Below are 26,798 nucleotides of genomic sequence, written 5' to 3' on the forward strand. Positions count from 1 at the left end.
CTTCGGAGCATAGGACTCACGGTTAGAGCTCCGGTGGCAGCTCAGCTCAGCACCATGTGACTCTGGGCAATAGCTCACTTATTTCCTACAACGGCCCCCAACGCCTTAAGACCCATAGAGGAGAGTAGTTCACACTTTACAAATAACGGATTTAGTATTTATTTAGTACAGCAAAGAGACAAAGTGCAGCAGAAATACTGTTGTCGATCCATTTCCTATTAAAAGCTACACTGATTCCATACATGATTAAAAGTATACTTATATATATGCACATGCATGTAAGTATGGCTAATTGGCATCAGGCTATACCTATCCATTCTGCAGAAGAGGAACAGGGCAATAAAAAAATCATCAGTCAACAGTGAAGGAGAAAAAGAACTAGGTTTACTGAAAGCAAAACAAACACTAGGGAATTCACACTAGGTCATGTGGGATACTTACACTAAGTTCAGAAAACTCTAGCTAATAATGCTGTCTCTGCTTGGCCTGTCAAGAGGAGTACTTCCCACTGCTCAAAGTAGCTTTAGTGCGGACTTTAAATTTCATTAAATTAACATACAGAATAATGAGATTTTATTTACATCGCTGCACTTTTTTCTGGGCAGGCAATGATGCTATGTTCTCAGAAACGCAAATCTATCTACTACCCAATTCAGAGAGCCAGACTAAATATAGTTTTTCAGGGTATAAATCAGTCAGATATACAGGTCAAATTCTGCTATGCACATAACATTACTTACTCTGATAGATATAGAAAAACACATACACAACCTGCAAGCCTCTGTGTTTGATTTGCAGGGCTGCTAAATGTGTGGTGGTTGACAAAAGGCAAGGGTTATCAATGGAGGTCTCTAGTCAGGCGCCTTGATGTCCATTGGGCTGAGTTCAGCGCGTTATAAATTTATTTTCATTTCATTTCATTTCAGGTAAGGGAGTTACACTCCTAAAATAACCCCTGCTCATCCCCTTGGTAGCTTGGCACGAGCAGTCAGGCTTATCTTAGAGGCAGTGTATAAAACATTTGCACATAACCAACAGTAATACAGAGAGAACACTACAAAAGGACACCACACCAGTCACTCAAAAGCCAGACAGCCATTACACAAACCAGCAGAGGCACACAGGATGGATAAGCAAGAAAATACCCACTTTCTAAAAGTGGTATTTTCAAACACACAATATAAATATCATCTTTACTAAAAGATGCATTTTTATATTCTGAGTTCAGGCATACTTAACTCCAACTTTTTATCTTATCTCAATAGGAAGTTATATTTATAATGTTATAAGTAAACTCCCATTCTATCCTATGGGACAGATAGCCTTTCCATAGTGAAAAACAAAATTGGCAGTATTTCACGATCAGGACGTGCCACACACATAAGGGCATGTCCTACATTTCACATACATTGCATCCTGCACACAGGGGTACCTTGGGTCTACCTTAGGAGTGACTTAAATGTAGGAAAATGGTAAGGTTAGGGCCTGGCAAGTGGGTGCACTTGCCAGGTCAACATTTTAGTTACAAACCACGCTCAGACACTGAAGGCAGGTCTGAGTTACATTTATAGGCTGCTCATGTGGGTGACACAATCAGTGCTACAGGCCTACTAGCAGCATTTGAGTTACAGGCCCTGGGCACCCTCAGCGCACCGTACTAGGGACTTACCAGTAAATCAAATATGCCAATAATGGAAACACCAATGCATAAGATAATTTACCTGGAGAGCATAAGGACTTTAGCACTGAATGGCAGTGGTAAAGTGCCCAAAGTCCCAAAACCAACCAAAAACAGGGTCAAAAACAGGATTCCAAAAAGCAAAAAGTCTGGGGGTAAACCACCTGAAAAAGCCAAGTCTAACAAAAAGTATTTCAGTGTGCTCCTCAAAAATACATGAAAACCTCTGTGTGATGGCCTATGCTTACCATTTTTATACAGTGGGTGGTCACCTTCAACTCTGTGTACGTCCATTAAGTGCTTGGAGTTACCATCATGGACATACCTCAAAAGTAAAAACATACCACACTGCTCCTGACAAAATGAAGTCTTTATTAAGTTAAACATCTTGTATTAAACCAAGACTTATTAAGGATACACCTGAAACAAAACATACAGGGTTACGACTTCAAAACATATGCAAGAAATCCAGGGCCACAAAGAGGAGTTAGACAAAGATTTGCAGCAAAACACAGAAATCTTTTTCATTTAAATAAGTACAGTGTTTGCTGCCAGTAGAATTTAATAAAAAATGGGTATCACTTGCCTATTAAACACGTCATTATTCAAAACTCACATCTATGACTCATTAATGTTATCATCTACCCAGCTCCCAAATACTGCACACTGCCATATGCTTTAAGTGGTCCTTTCATATACCAACCCATGCAGAATGAATTAAGACACACTCAACAGTCAGATAACGAGGCGGTCCGTGTACATGCAGGGATGGATACATTAAGAAAAAATACTTGGGTTATGGGAGTACCAAGAAGGTCGAAACATGAAAGACATTAAGAAAGCAGGAAATAGCTACTTCAAGTGTCTTAAATTTAAATAGCCTTCTAGCTGGAAACAGGTGAACCATTTTAGTCAAAGGGCATGCTCGTATCCCTTTACATAACACAGCTAGTTGAGTGCAATGCTATTAAGTGTAGGCAATTTACAAGATTTCCTTCTGCAAGTCCAACACTTAGACCTCAGTCACTGTGCACTCGCCATCTGGTCTTCTAGATCTTACGCTGCCTCTTGCTTGCCCACCACTTGTGCCACCTCTATCTTGCACTGTTGGGTTTGCATCTGAAGATAATAGTCTCTGTTGGGTTGATGACATGTGCAGCTGAAGGTGAGCGGATATATCCTCACTATCACTACTAGCATCAGATTCAGTTTCCTCCTGAGAAATATCAGAAGGCAGTCTCCTGCCAGAAAACAGATTTCTGTCCTCTCCAGGTTCACCTCTAATGTTCGGGGAGGGTAGTCCCTCAGAATTTATTTGCAAGTTTTCAAACGATGTCTCTAAGGAGGTGCTTGCATCAGCAGGTGGAGTCACTGGACTTGTAGGCTGTCCCCCGAAGGATGTCAAGGTCCGACCAGTAGATGCAGCTTGCACTGGCTGTGCGGATATGGCTCCCTGAGAAACTGAACTGTCTGCTCCATCAGCCGAACTTTCTCTTGGTAAATTGAGAGAAGCAGAATCACAGTCTAAACGAAGACCAGCAACTCCCTTCTTTGGGATGTCTGTTATGTCTCTCTTTATTTTGCGTCGCCTGCCATGCTCATTGCGCCGGAACTGTACCATGTTTTCTAGATCTGCTACGTACAAAAACCCAGCAATCAACATTTCTGTGTTCTTTTTGCCTTTAGTAAAGGCATCTTCTAGCTCTCGGCTTGTGCGCTCGTCATACTGCCACCATCCATTCCTGCCCTCATAATACCATGCTTGCTCTCCATTCCCTCTACTTGCTGCTTTCAGTTCCTCTGGAGACAGTAAGGTTGGTTTGTCAAGGAAGTCCTCAGGAATCTCTTGGCGGCACAGGGCACATCGCTTTCCAAGCCAGGAAGCTCCCTTCACACACAGGTAGCAAAAGACATGTTTGCATGGCAAACTGACTGGGTGCACACACGTCTGGAGGCAAATGGCACATTCAGGAACAGTCAGAGAAGCAGCTGCATTAGAACATGGCTCAACAAGTTTCTTGCTCGTGGGAAGCATAACAGAATGATCAATTTCTCCAAACCCAGACATCCTATGTAAAACGATAAGGAAAAAATAGGTAATTAGTGTCCATGAATTTAATGTTCATTTCACATGCAAAAGAGCTAAAAAAACACAAAGCAAAGATCCGATATGATCACAATTGCTGCTCAGGAAACCACATCTTTTGTTGAAAAACAGAAATGCACATATAAGCAATAGGCATTCCACAAAGACTAACAGAGTTGCTCTTAACAAAAATATGTTTGCATATATTTATCCTGCACGACAGGATTTGGCAATAAACAATACAGGCTCCCATATTCACTAAGCAATAGCATTTTATTACCACAAAACTGAAAGTAGTTTACAGCTTCAGCTCGCCCACGAAGGGAATGCAGCAAGGATGCTGAACACTTTTTCATTAACACTGCCTATTGTTTGAGTAAAGGCGCAGCAATGCATTGACTTGTTCACTTGACGGTATGTGAGAATGGGCGTTACACGGGAATGGGTATTAGCTGAAAAGGTAAAAGCACAACTTCTAGAATGAAATAAATAACCAATGTAATGGCTTCTTTTGACAGAGTACAGTTTTATTCATATGGCATATATCTGCAGCAGTCGGCAAGATCTTCGGCATTTGAAACGTTGCACTGGTTCTGCTCAAAGTCACCACATGGATTCACGGTGCACACTTGTGTGATAAAAATGTACACAACACTACATTGCGCCTCTATCTACATTTACACCATCTAGATAAATCCAACAGAATAAATCCAAATCACCTGCTAATTACCCCCACATATATCCAACAGCACAATTAGACAGAGTATCCTAGATGCAATGGATGCCATGTAATTGAGTGCCACATCGCCCCATCAATTGCAACCAATGTACATCATACACAAACATCCGAAAGACTAAATCTACCATACATCAACACAGCTTAAAGATGCGACACAACAAGCAACACCAGACCTAGGCAATCTGTAACTGCCAGAGGACATTTTACCACCATAAGGGGTGTGTGAGAAATCAGTACACAGTCTGCAGAAGTCTCAGCACCATACCCACTCGTCACTGAGCTTGAGACTTCCAGCCAACAATGGGTGGACTAGAGCAAAGTATCCATAACACGTCTCAGGTCGACTTAAGACTCCAGTCAATCAATAGGAGTGTTAGGGGGATAAAAGGTAAGGCCGCCCCCCTTCAATACAGTAACAACAATGTGGAGCCTTACCCCTATGCAACAGCTGTATATAAAAGACCTCAAAAAGGGATTCAATATGTCAATGTTTTAAATCCCACGGATGCGTAACTTAACACTAAGCCCTTAGGTCAAGGTGTATATTTCATATAAAATACTAGTTTCAACAAGCCATCTCCAACTAAGAAAAATTAGTGAGAAGAGAGAGAGTGCGTCACGGTAGCAACACCCGAGGGGGTTCCTGGCTAGCAATTACCAGTTTACCCACTTATCATCGGTCACTCTCTCTCAGTGTAATGTGTGAAAAAAGAAAAAAAACTAAACTATACCGCGTGTCTAAATTAATAAAATAAAGAATTGGTGTAGTGCAATAATCGTGAACAATAACCAATTTGTGCACTGAATATATATATATATGCACCTTGAACCCTCAAAAAAGGAACCAAAAACACTGTTCACAAAAGTATATAAAAAAATTATAGGTAAGGTTCGCTGGCTATCCAATTTTATTCCAGTGCTGCAAACCCTTCCAAGTTAAAAATGGTCAATTTGCATACCATGTTCATTTACTTAATGCCAACATGTTTCGTTGCTCCATATTCCAGCAACTTTTTCAGGGCAATGTGGGGTTCTCTTACGATCAATCTTCACACTTAATCTACTCAAAAGGACCTGATGGCAACCGGTCAGTACATACCAGCAACAAAAAGAAAAAACAGACCCCGTGTCACAAGATCACGTATCACCCAGTGGCTCAGTGTATCTCAAGCCCCTGTAGCCACGTCCCACCGGCGCCAATAGAGCACTAGGGTTTGTAGGTCTTATCAAAATTCAGAATACAGAGATGGGAACTGAGACTGTGCGTACCGTCATTCTAAACGTTGGTGACAGTGAAAATGTTGTGGATGGTGGGAACATTGAGATGCCTGGATGGGATATCTCGGTCGATGGTTATGACTTTGTAGTCTTGGCTGATTCTGGGTCACCGTTTACAATGGTGGGTAATAAGCAATGGGACGAAGTCGTAGGTTTGGACAGTAGGATGTTGTTACCACCTGATAAAAATCCCGTTAGCTATGGTGGTGCTAAGATCAATGTACTTGGTTATGTTGAAGCTAATATACAATTCAGGGGTAGGGAAACTATGAGCAAAGTCTATGTAGCCGAGAGAGGAGATAATCTTTTGGGGTGGAGGCATCAAAGTGAACTGGGTATCATACTCCATGCTAGTGCAAAGGATCCCAAGGATCAGGTCATGTTGGTGGATCTTGATTGTGAAAGTCAAGACTAAGTATTTTGAAAAGTTTCCTGAAGTTTTCACAGATACTTTGGGATGCCTTAAAGGATTTGAGCATCAAATCATTCTTAAGGAGAGGGCTGTGCCCTGTGTACACAAAGTCAGAAGGGTGCCCAACATGATGATGGTACCGTTGGAGTCTGAGCTGAAAAGACTTTTGAATCTGGGAATTATCGAAGAAATAGAAGGGTCAGAATGGTTAGCCCCCATTGTTTTGGCCCCCTAAGGATGGTGGTGCTAGTGTTAGGTTGTGTGTGGATTTGAGGGGATATGGGTGAATCGCCAACCTTTACCGAACATTTCAGAATCTCTTAGTATGCTCAAGGGGGCGCACATTTTTAGTGTACTGGACTTATCATCCGCATATCACCAGATTCTTCTTCATAAGGACGCAAGACATCTAACATCTTTTGTGACGCAGACGATGCAAGTAATGTCCAAATTTTTTAGAAAAAATCCACTTTATTGTTCCATTTAAGTGCAAGAACAGTCGACGCGTTTCGTCCCAAACCACCAGGTGCTATACGGACTGGAGGAACGTCCATCGTCTGAAGAGACTGATCGAGCAAACTCCGTGCTCTCGTGAATCGGCCGTGGTCAGAGGGAAGGCTCCCGGACTCGACTGAAAATGTCGATCTGACTAACATCTTGGGATACCAGGCTCCAAGGGGCACATCATCTGGAAGGTGCCCAGTCTGCAGATAGAATTTGTTTTTTGGCCTTCGAGACGATCAGGGTCTTCACTACAGCCTACCCTTCAATATCCTTGACCAGGGATCTTGTCTCCTTCAAAAAAGTGATCAGATATATTTCACCACATCCATGCAGTTATTGGTATGGACGATATCACTTCCACCTACTATTCCAACTGCCATTTATCTTACATGTCCAGCTACTTCACCCATATTCATCTTTCACGCCCTGAAGAAGTCCCGTTTGGGACGAAACGCTTCGGCTGTTCTTGAACATAAATGGAACAATAAAGTTTTTCTAAAAGTTTGTGATAAATATTCTTCACAAATTCTATATGTGGTGCATCTGAGCTTATGTATGAAACTATGTCAAGTTCTATGTAGAACTACCACTGTGATGGTGGGTGGTTATTCGGAGTGCACACAAACCCCCGCTTAGAATAGAAGGGAAACTTACCTTTGGGGTAATCTTGGTTAGGTGCATGTACAAAGAAGGTTCCACTGTCCGCTTTCTTTTAGTCCATCTTTTGTGACGCCTCTGGGGGCTTACCGCTTCCTAAGGGTGCCTTTTGGGTTGGCCTCGGCGGCAGCATGCTTCCAGAGGGTGGTGAAGTTGGTTCTGAAAGGGGTACTAATATGTTCTTTCAGGACAACATTTTGGTATATGGGAAGAAGGAAGGTGAGCACTATGCCACTCTGATGTCTGTCTTAGAGAAGTTGAAAGAGATAGGACTCACTCTGAAGAAGCAGAAATGTCGCTTTGGGGTGAGATCTGTCACTTATGGAGAAGTGTGGCTCAATGGTTAGAGTGGCAGACCCTGATGCAGAGGTCTGGCCCGGGACCAGGATTCAATTCCCCGCCTCGGCGGGTCTTGGGCTCAAAATTCCACGGACCTGATATTTCTCGCCTCAGTGCCTATTCCAATCATGGAGTCCCACTCTGCAACTCTGGGCAATAGCTTGCTTAGTCTCCACAAAGACCCCTACAACGCTAAGGATGCCTGGCCTCCACCTTGGGGGTGCCCAGGAGTGGACGCCTCACAGGGAAAGCCAGGATGGGTTCCACAGCGGTATTCGTACCAGCGCCTTGAGACCCTTGCGGGTGAGTAGTGCGCTATACAAGTATCAATTTACATTTACTTATTTGGGACACGTAATCTTTGGTGGCGGAATTCAGCCCAAGTTAGAACTTGCAAAGTGTATTGTGAAAGCTCCTGCGCCCAAAGATAAGGATCAAGTCAGGTCATTTCTAGGGCTGGCCGAGTTTTATTCAAAGTTTGTGAAGGGTTTTGAGAGTGTGACTGAACCTATCAGGGTGTTACTTAAGAAGGGTACACATTTTCTATGGACTGATGATTGTGAAAAAGCATTTCTTGACATCAAAACTGAGATTGGGAAGTTACCAACTTTAGGGCATTTTGATGCCAACCGGAAGACTGTTTTAACCACCGATGCCACACCGCCGGGGCTGGACTCAGACTCCTCCATGAGCGAGGCACAGTCTAAATCCTCCAGGGGATCTCGCCAGGGGGAAACTGGCGATGCCGATGGCGCTCTGAATCTGGTGAGGCCTCGGTCATGGGGGTCCCTGGCTCCTGGACAGCAAACAGTGGACCCTTGTATCTTCTGGTTAAAATTATGTCAGATTGTTCCTCCTAGGGGACCGATAGTCTTGCCTAATACCCTTTAGAGGGAGGGAGGTGTGTTACGGGCTGATCCCCTTCAGTCTGGTACTTGTGGGGGATGGGCCAGGGAGGTATGGGCTGTAGGGTGGGGATCCATTGGCATGGGAGACCTTGGGCCCCGCGTTGGGGGTCGGAAGCCAACCTTGCTGCGACAGGTACTTCAACGGTTTTGAGGTATGGGGTGGGGGGTGTCAGTTGTTTGGGGAGGGATTTGTTCCGGTTGGGTATGAGTCGTACAGTCACCGGGGGTTCCCTGCACTTGGTTTATGCACGCCTAGGTGCTCGTGCGGTGATCAGGGCAATTTTCTGATGGTGCATCGCACAGATAAGGTTTCGGGGTCCCAAAATACCCTCCGTATTCTCAGCTGGAATGTGCGTGGAGTCTTAGACAAAATCAAGAGGGGAGCAGTGCTACGCTAAGCGAAACGAGCTGGGGCTAATATACTTCTGCTACAAGAAACTCACTTGCTAGATACTAAGGCCCTGTGCTTGCAACGCTACAGCTTTCAGCAGGTCTTTCATGCAGGTTTTGTGAGGGGCTCTAGGGGAGTGGCCATACTGGTGCATCGTAGAATTCTCTTCATTCACACAAAATTATGGGCTGATACACAGGGGAGATATTGTCAAGGGCATGGTCGGGGAGGACCCTCTGGTGTTGGGCTGTGTCTATGCCCCGCCACCATTGCAGTGGTCACTGGTCGAGAAACTATTTGCGATCTGGGCGGATATCCCGGAAGCGCTCTCGGCAGTGGGGAGGGGGGGGGGGGGGCACTGGAATGATGTTCTGGATGTCACCAAGGATAGATACAGGCCGGGGGAAGGCCCGAGTGTAGGCCATTCCACGAAGCTGCGGGATATGGTGCTGGGGTTGGATTGGGTGGACACGTGGCGGCGCCTTCACGGGGATAAACGGGAGTACACATTTCTCTCTGCCGTTCACAAATCCTTTTCCAGGTTAGATTAGATCTTTGTCCCCAGAGAAGAGGCAGGAAGAGTGGAATCAGCTGCAATCCTCTCGCGTGGCCTTTCCGATCATTCGCCCATTTCTGTTGAGCTCCGGATGGCAGGGGGAGACAGCCATTCCGCTGGCACCTACAACAGGCAGACTATGGGTGGCATATGCGTGAGGCAATATCCGATTATTTAGTAGGGAATGTCGGCTCTGTCTCTAGCGCCGGGACGTTATGGGAAGTACTGAAACCCACACTACGGGGGGTAGATGTTGCCCGGTGTGCGGCGGCTCGAAAGCAGCGTTGGGCAGATCTGGTGCGCGCTGAGGCCGAGATTGAGGAGTTGGAGCACCAGGGACGTATGGCGGGTGAGAATCAGGGGGTGAGCCGTCTCATTCTGGCCCAACAGTCCTACGCGACCCTCCTCCTGGATGAGGCGCGGCAGGTATGGCTTGCCACGCGCAGCAGAATGTCAGTGGGGAGATAAGTCCGGCAAAATGCTGCATAGGCTCTACCAGCGGACCTTTCATGCGCAGATTTTGCCGAGGATACTTGATGGAGCGGGTGCCCCACTGACAGACCCAGGGGAGTTGGCGGAGAGTTTTGCTGCATACTATGCAGACTTATATGCCCGAAGGAGTGCCTGCCGGAATATATGGTGGACAAGTTTATAGCTGACTTGCCTCCTAAAGCAGTATCAAACGAGGAGCGGGATCGGTTGGAGTTCCCCCTGACGGATAAGGAACTGGGCACGGCCCTGGGTGAGCTCAATTCGGGGAAAGACCCTGGTCCTAACAGATTCCCCAGTGAGTTCTTCAAGAAATATCATGTACATTTAGCCCCTCATTATTGGGCGGCGTTGGAGGAGGCCAGGGAACAGGGCAGACTCCCTCCGGATTGGAGGCATGCAGAAGTTGTGGTGTTCCACAAGCCGGGTCGACCCCCAAAACATCATGCCTCATATCGCCCGATTTCACTTTTGAATGTTGAAGCCAAAGTCTTGGCCAATGCATTGGCCAACCGGCTTCTTCCTCATATCTCAGAGCTTTACTCACCCGAATCAGGCCAGCTTTATGCCTCATAGGGCGACCAGGCACAATATTCGACGGGCGCATGTGGCGGTGGAGGCAGTCCGACAGACTGGGAAACAGGCTGCGCTCCTCCTCGCTGACATGGACAGGGCATTTGATTCGTTGAGCTGGGTCTATCTGTTCTCGTTACTGCCGCGGCTCAATCTCGGGCCTCGTTTCCTGTCCTATCTGCGTCTTCTCTACACTGATTTGACGGCTTCGGTACGAGTGGCGGGAGCGATCTCATCCAGGTTTCCTAATCGGCGAGGTACCCGGCAGGGGTGCCCCCTCTCGCCCTACTTATTTGCCTTAGCTATGGAGCCTCTGGCGGCATGGGTACGCTTTGATGCGCAGTTGAGCAGGTTTGAGTGGGCACAGGGGCCGTCCGACAGGATCGCATTGTACGCAGATGATGTCCTCTTTTTTCTTACGGATCTCAATAGATCGGGCCGTTTTCGCCAGCGGATAATGCAGATCTTCGACGAGTCATTGCGGCTCTACATGAACCCTCGCAAGTTCACATTATGGGTGCTGGGGGGCAGACACGAGTGGGTAGTTGGGCATCTTCACTCCAGGTAGCGCTGGGGGGTCTCAAGTATCTGGGGGTTTTCCTGTCAGAGGTCCCAGCCGTATCCTGGGAGCGAACCTGGCGCCGGTGTGGGAACGTGTGCGGGCGGATCTCAAAATCTGGTCACGTATGCCGCTTAATATCTATGGTAGGTCGGCGATCTTTAAAATGGTGGCACTCCCCCGCCTACTGTATCAACTGCAAAATCACCCGTATCCGATTTCGCCCGGATGGTTCCGGCAGGTGAACTTCGCCTTAGGGCAGTTTTTGTGGGGGGGGTGGAGCGGTGCGAGTGGTATTACACACGTGTTTCCTCTCCACCTATTGCAGGTGACTGGCGACCTCCGATATCCTTTCCTACTATCAGGCCTCCCATCTTCTGGTCTTGAACGAGTGGTGGTATGGTGACAGGGGGGACCCGGCGTACGCCATGGAACGCTACTTGATGGGATCCCATACGTTACATACCATTCTTTACACGGCGTTGTTGCGAAGTGCGCTGCAGACGGCCACTCGGGTGGTGTTTCGCATCTGGCGGCAGGCTTTGCGCCGGAGGGTGTGGTGGAACACCCTGACTGCAGAGACCCCCTAGTGGAACAATGGGCGATTTCCAGGCCTCGCGATGTTGCAGGGCTTTAGGGGATGGGACAACATAGGCATTTCGACTCTGGGAGCTGTACTGTGGGGTACAACACTTAAGTCCTTTCAGGATCTTCGGGAGGAATTTGGTGTGCCTCGGTCCCAGTTTTTAGGATACCTCCAATTTCATCATGCACTATCCCCCAGCCTGGAGGGGCTGGAGTCCCTCCCTGATTTTAACCCGTTGGAGGCGAAAGTGTTCATGGGGGACCTGGAGACAAAGAAAATATCCCGCATTTACCAGTCACTGGTTACACACTGTTCCCCCACGCTGCAGAGTCTCCGCGAGCTATGGGAGGAGGATGTAGGTGAGTTAGAGGAGGAGGACTGGAGAGAAGCTCTGGCCGCCCCAAGGGGTGCCGCCATAGGAATGCGCCTCCGCCTCATCCAATTTAAGTACTTACACAGAGTCTACTTCACCAGGGTTCAGCTCTGGCGGGCGGGACCGATTGCCTCACCGGACTGCCTCCGCTGTAACATACATACAGTCTGGAGTTGTGGATCCCTAGAGCGGTTCTGGAGGGGGGTCTTGGCCTGTCTATCCGAGGTATTGGGATGGGTGCTCCCACGTACGCCACAGTTTGCCCTGCTGCATGTAATGGATGGGGTGGGGGGCAACATCTACAAAAGGCACCTAATGCTTCTCGGCCTTACATCGGCCAAAAGAGACATTGCTAAGGGGCGGAAGGACTCACAGGCCCCGTCCGTGGCAGTCTGGAAGAGGGGGTTAGATTTTTGTATGGGGCTGGAGCAGCCGATATTCGTGGCTAGGGGATGCCCGCAAAAACATAAAATCTGGAAGCGCTGGGCGGACTATAGGGGTCTGTGGCTTGAACCCCCTGTGGAGCAGGAGGACCTTCCCTGGGAGGGATGATGGGACAGGAGGTACGGAGCTGAGGGACATGGGGCTAGGGAGGCAGGTGTGCATGTACATGTCATACGTTTTTTCTCTGTATACTTCTCGATATGAGTGGGTAGAGCCTGATGGTGGTTGTGCGACTCGGGGGGGGGGCGGGGGGTTTGTTGGGGGGGCTGGGGCTTTGGGGTGGGAAGAGTGAGGGAGGGGGGGTTGTTAAATGAGTGCTTGGTTATCCACTCGCCAGTTTGTGCTTGTAAAGTGAAAGGCCTTTTGATACTGTCATGGTTGTTCCCTGCAGTGGTCCCTGGGTTACAGGACCCTGCATCATATGTGCAGTCTGACAATAAAATCTGTTTTAAAAAACAAAAACAAAAAAACAAAAAAAAAACAGATCGTCCTTTGGTTCAAATTTTTTCTTGCCGTCATAGTGAGCATATTACGTCTAGACTGAAGCGCTGATTTCCGTGTACAACACATACCTCGTAGCAATAATAAGTCTGCTGACTGTCTTTCACTGTTACCAGTTGAGTGTGAGCAAAGTGAGTCTGACATAGAGAATGTTTGTTGGGTGGCTGAGCCAACCTTGTCGGGAGAAGAATGGTTGGATGGTGTGAAGAAAGACGAGATTCTTTCTTCGCTCAGGCTGTGGACAATTGTATTGGTCTTTGAGGGAGGATTTGTCATTTTATGGAGGAAATTTGATGCAAGGTGATAGAGTAATTCCTCCTGTGGCATTCAGGAACAGGATAATAAATATTGCCCATGAAGGACACTTGGGCAGGAGTCTCACCAAAGCCAGGGGGAGGGAAAGATACTGGTGGCCCAATATGGACCACATAACTGAAGATGTTGTAAAAAACTGTGTGCTATGTGTGATACGTCTCGTGTTCCCAACTTTGCACCTTTGTCTCCTGTGGAGATTCCCGATATTGTGTGGACAAAACTGGGGTTGGATGTTGATGGCCCGTTTGAACCTTTACCATCTTATGAACGTTTTGTTATTTTGTTAGTGGATTACACTTCAAAATGGGTGATTACCAAATGTGTGTCTAGTGTGAGCACCAAAAAATGTGATTGATTTTCTTGCAGATGTTTTTGCCATGGAAGGAGTGCCCAAGTATTTAGTTACTGATAATGGGGTGCAGTTTGTTTCCCATGAGATGTGTAAATTTCTTAAAGATCATAATATCATTCATCAAAAGACAGCTTTGTACACACCACAAGCCAATGGTTTGACTGAAAGGATGAACCGCGTTGTCAAGAGTTGTGCTCAGCGTGCTCTTGAATCTAAAATGTCTTTTAGTAAAGTTTTGAGGGATACCTGGTGGGCACATCGCACTACTCCCACTGCAGTCACACAAAAATCACATTTTGAAGCCTTGAGAGGAAGGAAGGCAGTTTCCAAATTAAATCCAGTTTGGCTGCCTATTGATGGTAATATTTCTGTTGAGACAAGGCGTAACAGAATTCATGAGTATCAACAGAAGTATAAATCGGCATATCTGTGACAAGGTGTGGTGTGGCTCACTGGTTAGAAGCGGCAGACCCGGGGGCAGAGGACGGCCCGGGACCAGGGTTCAATTCCCGACGCATCAGGGTCGTGGACCAGGGTCAGCGGACTCGATAATTCTCACCTCGGTGCCTACTCCAACCAGGGATCACACTCGGCAACTCTGGGCATTAGCTTGCCTCATCTCCACAACGGCCCCCCACATACGCCGGGGATGCCTGGCTTCACCTTGGAGATACCCAGTAGGGACCATCTCACAGGTAAAAAGCCAGGACGGGTTCCCCAGCGGTCTATTGCGCAGAGATACTCCTTTGGGAGTCGATTCTAGCGCGTTAGAAACCCGCAATTAAAGGTTATAGGGAAGAATCCCAGGCCCACCTTTAAAGGAAAATCTGGTTACTTGGGTTCTTTTACCATTATTGCTATTATAAAGGATGTAGTAAAAGTTGACACAGGCTATGTATGGAGCAGGTCCAGGCTTGTGAAATTTACAGGAAAACATTTGTATTCTTCTTCAAGTTCAGGTGTTCAGTCGTCAGATGTGAATGCCAGTTGCAAAGAGGGCTTTTCTCCAAAAAGAAGCAAAAATCTGCCTGTTAAGTTAAAGGACTATGTTTTATCATAGTGTAGGCCTTTAACATTGTTACTTTGCTGTGGCATCATATATATTACTTTATTACAAATTACTTTTCTCTCTTTTACTTACAGGGTTGTTGCACTTTCCTTTTTATTGTATTTTTATCATTTTGTTTTTCATTCTTTTCTTGTTTCTATATTGAGGGGGGGTGTGTTGTAATCTTGAGCAAAGTTAAAGGTTGCCATGTTAGTCTGGAATCTAGCCAGGTCATAAGAATGTGGTGATGTCTGTCTCTTGTCAGATCTGGCATACCAGATCTGACTTCCCTGCTGCACAGTTGGTGCTGCATATCTATGCTTGGATTCTTCAATAAATAATTATCTTACTACTACTCGAGAGGTACTTTATTTTAACAGGGAGCATCTGCCCTGCAACAGACAGCGTTCTTGATGTGTGAAAGCGAGCGCCTGCCTGGAGACAGACACCCGTATTAGGGGAAAGATAATTAATACACGCTACTGGGACAGTCCCAGGCAGATTACTGTTCTTCCCTAGAAAATAAATGGAGAAAGTCCCACAATTACACCCTTTTGACCGTTAAACCCGGTCACAAGGACATACATTGGGTTCCACCTGGCCAGCTTGCCACACTGCCTCAAGCTATACCAATGGAGAGCTTTGAGAGTAAAGAGCACATGGAAGAGAAGGAAGTTACTTACCTCCCAATCAATCACTTTTGCGAGGTAATGTATGCCGGCATTATAAAGGCTGTATCACAGGTGGTGGCTATAGGAAGGTGGAAACTGACAATATGGTTACCCCCATTTTTTGCCTGGTGTTTTGCTGGTTTTCGACTCAGTTGGGACTAGGATCCTGCTATTCAGGGCCCCGGTCTATCTGCTTTCTCTATAAAAATGGATGCCATGTACTTTAGGTACATACCAGATTGGTTACTGAGTTGCCTTGTGAGTCCCTAGTATATGGTACCTTAGGTACCCAGGGCATAGGTATTCCAGAGGCCTAACAGGGGCTGAAGCATGTATTATGCCACCCCTGGGAAGCCTTCTAAAATGACACCACAGGTCTGCACTTGCAGCCTGGCTAAGGTGGTGTAAGCACCCCTTACTGGGATATAGTATACCTATATCCACCATTTAAAACAGACACATATTAACCTATAAGTCACTCCGCCTGGACCTGCTCCCGAACGGTCGCTCCCTCCCTCCCTCCCTCGCTGATCTCACGCACTGTGAGCGCCGCAGCTCGAATTGGGTAACTAGCGCTGTACTTGTGCAGACGCTGTATTCACTTTGTGCTTTGTGGTTTGCGCTGTGTAACTGTGCCTGTGTGCTTATACTGCAATCTTAGCCCTTAAGCGCCCGATTTTAAACAGCGCTGTGCCTGTGTGCTTACGCTGCATTTGGTGGCCCATTAACTTACATCACTGACTCTGTGGTGACGCTGTGTTGTTTTCCGACCTGCTGGTCCATCTGCTGCCCCTGCCTCAGCTACACTTTCACCCTCCATTTTGCTGCTTGCACTTTCCTGGCCCGCCCCTCCTCCCCGCTACCGCCTCCCAGCTGCTGCCCCTCCCACGCTCCGCCCCCTCCAACATCCATTTATGGCCAATGTCCCCACGCGCAGCGTCCACGCGCTACGGCCACGCCGAAGGTGCGCCAAAGGTAAGCCCGTCTACGCCCGTCCGCGCCTGGACCGCGCCCAGCACCAGACCCCCTGCGCTGCGCTGCCCTCCCGCATCACCTACGATGCCTCCACCCTCCTAGCCCTTAACCCCGGCCGCGCCCCCAACTGCGTCCAAGCCGCTCCTGGACACACCCATGGACCTTTCTCCTGCTACTCCTGCAAATTCATCGGTACCGACAACATCTCCGCTACGACCACTACACAGACCCCTGACCCCAACCACCTACAGTGCATCCTTCTCAACACCTGATCAGTCCACAGACACGCCATTGACCTATGGAATCTACTAGACACCATCTCTCCGGACGTCGCCTTCCTTACAGAAACTTGGATGAACGCCTCCTCCGCCCCAGACATCACCATTGCCATCCCAGAAGATTATAAGATCATTCGTAAGGACCGCACCGACCACACAGGAGGAGGAATCGCTATCGTCCATAAGAAGTCAATCCGCATCTCAACCAGCTCTGACGCCAATCTCACCAACTCTAAACACCTTCACTTCCAGATCCTCATCGACCCCAAGACCACACTCAGAGGCACCCTCCTCTACAGACCACCAGGACCCCGCGCAAAATTCAGTGAAGACATCACGGACTTCATCACTCCTCACGCGCTCCCCTCCAAAGACTACATCCTTCTGGGAGACCTCAATTTTCACCTTGAAAAGATCAACGACCGCAACACCACCACCCTCTTGGACAATCTCGCCAACCTCGGACTTAAACAACTGGTAACATCGCCCACCCACATCGCAGGTCACACACTCGACCCCATCTTCACCTCCAGCAATCATGTCTCCTTCAGCCACACTACGGAGCTCCTCTGGACTGACCACAGCTGCGTTCACTTCACCTACAACAAACCAAAACCCACCAACCACCTCCAACCAACTCTGCAAAGAAACTGGAACAAAATCACCACAGACCAGATCTCCGCATCGCTCCTTCTAAACACCCCAGCCCACTCTTCTAACGCAAACGAAGCCGCCGCCAACCTCACCCTATGGTTATCCAACACCGCCGACACCTTAGCACCACTGAAGAAACGTCAAAACAAACCTGCCAGCAAAAAGGCCTCATGGTTTAACGATGATCTTAAGAAGTCCAAAAAACTCTGCCGCTCCCTCGAAAAGGCCTGGAAAAAAGACCCAACTACTAGCACCAAGGACGCCTTCAAAAACGCCACCCGCACTCACCACCAACTAATCCGAAAGGCCAAGAAAACAGCATTCAAGGATCGACTAGACAACAACGCCCACAACAGCAAGGAACTTTTCAACATCGTCAAGGAATTTTCCAATCCCTCGGCCAACTCCAACGACATCACCCCCTCTCAAGCCCTCTGCGACTCCCTAGCCTCATTCTTCCACAACAAGATTGCAGACATCCACAACAGCTTCGACAACCAACCCGGAAACCAACCCACCCTACCTTGTGCTGAACATTCTCCCCCCGTGAACACCCTTAACGACTGGAACCCAATCTCCACTGAGGACACAATCCGCCTGATGAATTCCATCCACTCAGGATCCCCCACAGACCCATGTCCTCACCACATCTTCAACAAAGCAGACTCCGTCATAGCACCGCACCTCCGAGACGTCATCAACAGCTCCCTCAACTCCGCCACCTTCCCGGAAGACTGGAAACACGCTGAACTCACCGCCCTTCTGAAGAAACCCACAGCGGACCCCACCGAACTCAAAAATTACCGCCCCATCTCGCTCCTTCCATTCCCGGTCAAAGTCATCGAGAAAGCTGTCAACAACCAACTCGCCGCCTTCCTCGAAGCCAACAAATCCCTCGACTCCTCACAATCTGGCTTCCGAGCAAAACACAGCACTGAGACCGCCCTCATCGCAGCAACAGACGACATTCGAACTCTACTGGACAATGGAGACACAGTCACCCTCATCCTCCTCGACCTCTCTGCAGCATTTGACACAGTCTGCCACAGCACCCTTTTACAACGCCTCAATAACATCGGAATCCAAGGAAAAGCACTTGAATGGATCACCTCGTTCCTCACCGGAAGAACTCAGAAAGTCCGCCTCCCACCATTCAAGTCCGAGGCCACTGAAGTCATCTGTGGCGTACCACAAGGATCCTCACTCAGCCCCACCCTCTTCAACGTATACATGAGCCCCCTCGCGACCATCGCCCGCCAACACAACCTCAACATCAACATCATCTCCTACGCGGATGACACTCAACTAATCCTTTCTCTCACCAATGACCCCAGCACCGCCAAAACTAACCTACACGATGGAATGAAAGAAGTTGCCGAATGGATGAAACAAAGCCGTCTGAAACTGAACTCAGACAAAACAGAAGTCCTCATCTTAGGTACATCCCCCTCTGCATGGGACGACTCCTGGTGGCCGGAAGCCCTCGGAAAGGCACCCATCCCGACAGACCACGCACGGAACTTAGGCATCATACTGGACTCCTCACTCTCAATGAATAGACAAGTCAGCGCCGTATCCTCTTCCTGCTTCAACATTCTTCGCATGCTGAGAAAAACATTTCGCTGGATCCCCACCGAAACAAGGAAAACAGTCACCCATGCTCTGGTCACGAGCCGACTAGACTACGGAAACACCCTCTACGCAGGCATTACCGCTAAACTCCAGAAGAAACTCCAACGAATCCAAAACGCCTCAGCCAGGATCATATTAGACATCCCACGCAACGAACACATCTCCGGTCACCTTAAAGACCTCCACTGGCTACCCGTCAATAAGAGGATCACTTTCCGACTGCTAACCCACGCACACAAATCACTCTACGACATCGGACCAGAATGCCTCAACTCACGACTGTCCTTCTACACCCCCTCCCGCCAACTACGTTCTTCCAGCCAAGCCCTCGCCACTGTACCTCGCATCAACAAGACCACCATGGGCGGCAGATCCTTCTCATACCTGGCTGCTAAAACATGGAACTCACTCCCCGCTTACCTTCGCCTTACCCAGAACCACCTAGCATTCAGAAAGCAGCTTAAAACATGGATATTTGACAAGTAATCTTCCTCCCCTCTCTAAGCGCCTTGGGACCCTCTGGGTATGTAGTGCGCTATATAAATTCTGACTTGACTTGACTCCTTTGGCAGGCCTTGACAATCCTGAAGGCAGAGTATTTGGTTTTGTTTGAGAGGGTGCCCTAGCATGAGCTGAGCCCCTCTGCAGCTTTCGGAAACCCTTCCTTATAGCTGTTCTGTGATCTGGCCAAACCATATACTCTTAAGTACAATATACTCCTCGCGGTTAATGCCAACTTTGGTTTGGCTTTATCAAAACATGTCGTGTTTGGTGTCAAACACTTTGGAATCCTACCCCCGCCCCCCACCAGTTCTGGTGGCGGGGTAGAATTCCACCCTTCTAGAGGGAGAAGACATGCACACACTAGTACACCCGGTAAATGTTTAAAAGAGCCTCAGCATCACAAAATGGATGCTAGTGCCACAGACAAGAGTCTGACCTCCTGCTGCTGGACTAAACTCCAGCAGGGGAGGCCTGGACAATAGGTTTCCTGTCCAGGAAGGTGCCAGCACCTCCCCAGACAGGCTTTATTGTATTAGGGCAGGGTGGGTTGCATGCAGTGAATGCTTTTCAGACACTGCCTGGGGCACCCAAGGTGCTCCATCATACATTTCCAAGTTCATACTGGTTGCTGGGGCACTCAGCCCCAGCTCTGGCGCGAAACTGGACAAAGGGGAAGGGGTGTAACCACCCCCTCCCCACGTCCTCCCATAGGGGGTGCCAAAGAGTTAGTCCATCCCCTAAACTTAGTATAAGTATAGGAACCCAGTTTCTAGGACTTTAGATTATCCTGGACGAAACTCTGAAGACGAAATCTTGGACCTTCGATACTCCATATCGACTGGAAGACAGAAGAAATCTCCCTTGAGGTGAAGGAGTGACCTCCCTGTTCAAACAGGTACCAACGAAGCATCTTGCCGGTCTGCATTTTTGAGGCTCCCGCAGGATCCCGAAGAATCTGCGACACAGGACACGGACTTCCAGACATCTCCGAGGCTTACACGAGTCCCCAGCAAAGCTGAGACCTGTAGCTATCACAAGAGACTGGGGACCGGAACTCCTGGACATCCTGCGAGCTTGCAAGTGCACCTACTTCCCAAAGTTGTGCATTGGGCTATTTGTTGCCCTTGCCCCGAGCACCTTTTGCACTGAAGCGGAGAGACCTACACTCCACGAGTGTTACGTGGGTCCGCTTTTCCTCACCGCAGCTCGAGGCCCCTTCGCGATCTCTAGTCCGTTAGCTAGTGGGTCCCCACGAAGGACAATCCTTTATTTCTTGAGCTTTCCTGGTTGCTCCAGACGTGCTCTGACTCCCCTCCAAAGGGTGAGTCCCTCAGACCTTGCTGGTCTGCAACAAAGCCAATCTTGTCATCTTGCATGGGTTGCTGTTGCCAAGGCTTGTTGGGTCCCATCCGGATTCCGACGCTGCAGCACTCGACATCCTTCGTGGGACAGCTCGAATCCAGCTCCTGGTCGTCGTCGTCGCCTCCTGGTCCTCGTGGCTGAAAAGTCAAGCTTCACCTACTTCACCTTAAAGCACCCGACATCGGCTGACATCTTCCTGTCGCCATCCTTGTCACTGGCTAGTGACCCAGACTATGTCCCCTCTGCTTTCAGGTTCTTCAGATCTCCGATCCACCCTTGGATCCACCTGGACACTTTTCCTCTGGTCGCCTGCAGCACTTCTTCACAGCTCTCCATTGGAATCGACGACGAAACCAGACACGAAAGGACACCTATGCACCGGCTTCCCTGGGTGAGATAACACGAGTACTCCAGTGCTCCAGTGGGTCTCGACTCTCGAAGTGTCCGAGTCTAAAGGGGTTTCACCGCAGTCCACTCCCAAGTGTCCTTAAACTCTAAAATTCTAACTTAAACTTTCTCCATAGAAGTTTAATGGTGATTCACGGCTGTGTTCAGACACTGCACACGTCCCCAGTGGGTCTCCTGCGTCCCTACCATGGGTGGTTCCTGGTTGCCCCAGCGGTTCTACAGGCCCTAGGCCTCATTTCTATCCCTCACGTGGTTCTTATACCACTATTTTAGTAAATGGTTTGTGATGCCCCTAGGGCAAAACATACACTGTGCTATTTACTGTGTGCTATTTAAAGTTCTTGTATTGTACTTTTGCCTCTAGCCTCATAAAGAGACTAGAGGGGTTGTGTTTAGAATAAATACATATATATTTGATATATACCTTGTGTGGTGTACTTTCATTTGATTATTCAAGAGATTATAGACTGGTAAAACAAGCTGCTTTACATTCCTTCAAGACTTAGCCTGAAGGCTACTCTCCACAGCTACCACTAGGATAGCTTTCTATAAAGGTTGTCTTAAACCTAACATCAATAAGGGTTGTTTGGACTGGTGCAAGGTGCCCACTAGAATAGTGGACATCATATGCAGGCCAACTTCTCACAGTGGCCCCCCTGGAGAAGAGATTCATGGCATTGCAATCCCAATGCCAGAAACCCCTCAACCAGAGGAAAGACGTGTCGGGGCCTCAAGCAGCTTTACCTCCAAGGAACCCCACCAAGCCCAACTCAGATAAACGTAAGCGGAGGGGTCAGGGGTAGAACTGGACGCTTTTGAGCGCCTGAAGAAGGCGTTTATGGATGCCCGGCCCATTCAAGAACCTTTAGGTCAGGGCGCTCTTGGGGACCCCCCCAGTCTTATACCCCCCAAGGTACTCCAGGGGACGGAGATGACTCCCTGAATACTTCCGACAGTGACGGAGAGCAGCCCAGACCCTGGCGGCCTAACCAGTTCCCCCTTCCCGACTCAGTACCAGTAGACACAAACCCGGTCATGGTAGCGGCCCTACTAGATCTGAATGACCTACTGCATCCGTAGAATGGATCCGAGCCCCCAAGGTTTCCTCCTACATGGCCAGCAGGCTTAGGAACCCCCTGGATAAGGAGGTGAGGAACTGCCTCAAGGCAGAATGCCTGTAGCTGTCTTTGGAGGGGAAGGTGGCCCTCACCCCGGAAACAGATGCAGAAATGGCCACCTTCATTGCCAAATTTGTCTGCGACCCCAAGAATGGTATCAACAGGTCCTGGCGATCTTGTCAAGACAAGCTACTGGACATAGCAGGACCTTTGGCCAAAATAATGGAAATTGCGGAGGACGCGAAGGCCTCCAGTACACTGTTCTGCCCCGAAGCCTTGTCTAGCTGGGCTCAGTGGGCAATAATCTTCTTGGGGAATGCCAACTGCGCAATCACTACCGAGCGGCGTAGATCCTTACGCATCAAGATCGACCCCAAACTGGGGGATCTTTCCACCTCAGAAGTAGGCACGGTCGCCCAAGGAAACCTTTTTAGAGACCCGTTTATCCGAGGACTGGGAAAGTTTGTGAATACATTCAACTCCCTAGATAAGGCCCACACCTCAATTAAAAGAATATTTAACCCCCGTGTTTTTGCCTCTGCCGGCCAAGGAGGAGAATCCCGCTGGGTACAATATCAAGACTCCAGTAAATTCGGGAACTTCTACCAGACCAAACAACACCAATTGCAGAGGTGGCAGGGGTAGCCATAGGGGCCACAACAAGTACCACAATTCACAAGGTGAGAACCCAAGGGATGAAAAACCTCCGGCTTGGGGGTCGTTTGGCATTGTTCTAGCAGAACTGGGAATCCATGTCGTCGGACACCTGGGTCCTTCAAACAGTTCAAGGGTTTCACATTGAGTTCTATGGGACCCCCGTCCAAACCCAGGATCCCTTGTCTTCCAAAGGGATCAGCAGGCCCTGATCAACCTAGAGATAGCAGATCTCTTGGAGAACAGAGCCATCATCCCCACCTTCAGACCCCCCGACCTTCAACATCCCCCCCCCCCCCAAACGGGTTCCTGAGCAATCTCTTCCAAGTAGAGAAGAGGGACGGAGGCTAGCGTCCAGCGATCAACCTAAAGGAGTTCAATGGGTGGCTCCTATATCGTCACTTCAAAATGGAGGGCATGTACCTCCTCAGGGATCCTATTCGGAGCTCGGATTGGATGGTCTGTTTAGACTTAAAAGATGTCTACCTGAGCGTGCCGTTTTTTTGCACCCCACAGGCGCTTTCTGACCTCAAGTATTTAAATTCACCTCCCTACCTTTCGGACTCTAGTCTGTCCATTGGTGTTTTACCAAGCTGATGAGACCCGTGGCAAGAGTTCCTATGGGCATAAGGAGTGCGACTGATCTTCTATCTCGATGATATTCTCCTTATGAAATAATGCCCTCAAACTCTCACCCTCCAATTGCAGATGGCCATAGACCTTTTGGAGTCCCTGCGCTTCATGATTAACACGCAAAACTCCACTATGATCCCGGCTCAATCCATTCAGTTTCTGGGTTTCTTTATCAACTCTGTAGAGGTGACCCTCAGCCTCCCTTCCCAAAAGGTGTCCAAAATCAGACACGAGCTAAGGAGAACCCTGACCAAACCTCAGCTCACTCTACGACAGCTGGCCCGCATAGTGGGACTGCTCTTGTCTTCCATTCAAGTGATATTATTGGGACCCCTCCAGTACCGGTCTCCATAACGCCTAAAGATAATGCACCTCTAGAAGGGTTTATCCTACTCCCAACGGGTCCCACTCTCTGAGGAAGCAAAGAAGGAAATCAAGTGATGGATCTCCAATATGGAGGCCTAGAATGGCAGTGCGATTTTCGTCTCCCAAACGGACCTGGTGATCGAATCCAACACCAGCGGCACGGGCGCTCACTGCGGCGCGTTATCTACCGGAGGAAAATGGTTTTCCTACGAACAAGCCCTTCATATCAACTGCCTAGAGCTGATGCCAGGTGCTGGACGAAGGACAAGGTCCAGTGCACAGTCCTTCTGAAGATGGATAATGTAGCGGCATCCGTTATGTCAATCATCTTGGGGGCACTCGCTCAAAAGACCTGTCGGAGCTTGCCCGGTCTCTGTGGGAATACGGTTTGTCCAATCACATATCCCCGATGGCGGAACACCTTCCTGGCCAAGCCAACCAGATAGCGGATTGGCACTCCGGTCAATGGAGAGATGTCAGCATGTGGCAACTGAGCCCCTTAGTCTTCCAGCGGCTTCAGGACGTTGGGGCCCATTTTCAATGGATCTCTTTGCCTCCCGCCTAGACTTTCAGGTGGAGAGGTTCTGCAGATGGAGACCAGACCCCTTGGCAGTAGTAGCGACAGAAGCTTTTCTCCAGTATGGGACCTGGAACTGGCCTATGCTTTCCTCCGTTTGCGATGATAACACGACTGTCGGCCCAAGTGCGCAGGCAGGGAGCAGATCTGGTTGTGATCACTCCAGTCTGGAGGTCGCCAGCCTGGTATCCAGTGATGATAGAACTTCCCTGGGATTTTTCAATCCCTCTACCCCTGCATCCAGATATCCTGAGAGATCCCCAGGGCAATCCTCATCCCCAGATACTGGCGAGATCCCTCTGGCTAATGGCAAGGAGGATTACGAGGAACGATGGAAAGTCCCGGGAATTTCAGCGGAGTGTGCCGCACTCTTCGCCAAGTCGTGGGCAGATGGTACCACCAGACAATACAAATAGGCATGGTCTAGATGGGTATGCTGGTGTCTCCAACCCCAAATGGATCCTATGGGGACAGAGGTTGTAAACATCTTGAATTTTTTAGCACACATGGCCCCACAGGGCTTAGCATACAGGTCGATTAACACCTTTCGTTCAACAATCTTTGCGGGACACTTTCCCATAGAGGACCGCCCGGTGTGGGAACACCCGTGGGTATGCAAAGTCTTAAGGGGTATTAGATTATCTCTTCCCCCGGAATCTCAATAGTCCATGCTGTGGGACGTGAATAAAGTCCTTCATTTATTCACCTCCTGGCCTTCCAATAGGTATTTGTCCATGAAACAACTATCAGCTAAATTTGCAATGCTGCTTTGCCTCATATCCTTTCATAGGGTATCTGACGTGCGGCCTTTGGATATTACAGGTAGGATTTTCACTCCAGATGGGGTAACTTTTCACATTTCTCTAAGAACAAAATGCAACTCTAGAGTGGTGTCTTATCCAGAATTTCAAAGCGTGCCAAAACTATGGGGGTCATTATGATAGCGGATTTTCCGCATCCTCGGGGCCGGCGGAAGCCACCGCCGGCCCCGAGGATGCGGAAAATCCGCAGCGGACTGACCAAAGACCCACCGCCAGATTAGGATGGCTGGTGGGTCCTGGTTTCCGTCCGCAGCTTTCCCGCCGCGGTCGGATTACAACCGCGGCGGAAAAGCTCTAATATGGTGACGGTGTCTTCCAGACACCGTCCACCATATTAGGATGGCCAGTAAAGTATGCTTTTCCGCGGCGGGTTTTCCGCCGCGGAAAAGCATACGGAACTTCACTGCGGGGGCCCGTTGCGGGCCCCCTAGGTGAAGGGGGGGGTGGGGGGTGCACATGGGGGGTACCTATGGTACCCCCCTGCATTTGCATGCAGAAAGCGGCAGGCACCGCGCGGTGCCTGCCTCTTTCTGCATGCAAATGCAATGCGTACATTTTTAACATTGCCGCGGGTGCAGCTTGAAGCTGCACCCGCGGCAATGTTAAAAATAGAGGATGTGACCGCCAGGGTGGCGGTCACATCCTAATTGCACAGGAGGGAACTCCGCATGCCATGCGGAGGTTCCCTCCTGCTCTGGGGTCGCGGACGGACGCAAGTCCGTCCGCGATCCTAATCGACCCCATAGTGTGGTCCAGACCCTTAACATGCTGGGAAGAGTGCCTCTTCTTTAAACTGTGCCAGTACTGTGGACTGCCTGTGATCAAGGAGACTTTCAATGCGAAACGTGTACGGCAAGGATAAATATCAGAGCTGAAGAATGCTTGTGTACCTATAATTATCTGATTTTTAGTGAATTTCCAAACAGTGGATCTTTGTTTTGCATATATGCACAAGTTACTTACCTTCGGTAACAATATATCTGTAAGAACCATTAGTAGTGATAGATTCCTTACTTTAGAATTACCCCCAGGCGTACGACTGGATGCAGAAAGTTTTTGTCAGCAGTACCCCTGCGAGTCGGTAGGCGTCGTCGTGCGGCTCCACGTGCGTCGTTGGGATGACGTAGCTGAAGCTACTTAGACACGCCCGGACGCCAGTTCTGTAAACTACTTTCCGCGCCAGGAAAGCAGAGCCATGCAAGAAACTGACCACTGGTGCCATGAAACTAGGTCCTGAATGGGATGACCTTAACCCTAGAAATCAGTTAGCAGAACGGAGAGGATGGGTGGGTCGGTAACTTGTGCATCTGAAAGAAACACATAGTGATGGATTCCTTACCTAAGAATAGATACCCCA

General features: G+C 48.9%; 1 protein-coding gene across 1 annotated transcript in view; it reads right to left on the minus strand.

Moving 5' to 3' along the window:
* Positions 1 to 2,033: 2,033 nt before the first annotated feature.
* Positions 2,034 to 26,798, minus strand: part of LOC147708295 (E3 ubiquitin-protein ligase RNF146-like) — a 66,378-nt gene continuing 41,613 nt past the window's right edge. Inside the window, exon 2 of the mRNA XM_086927021.1 lies at positions 2,034 to 3,747. Within this exon, the coding sequence (XP_086783147.1) occupies positions 2,691 to 3,746 (1,056 nt within the window). The 5' untranslated portion in view covers position 3,747 and the 3' untranslated portion in view covers positions 2,034 to 2,690. The remainder of the gene's footprint in view (positions 3,748 to 26,798) is intronic.

The sequence above is a fragment of the Lissotriton vulgaris genome, chromosome 6, assembly GCF_964263255.1.
Source record: "Lissotriton vulgaris chromosome 6, aLisVul1.2, whole genome shotgun sequence".
NCBI lineage: Eukaryota > Metazoa > Chordata > Amphibia > Caudata > Salamandridae > Lissotriton > Lissotriton vulgaris.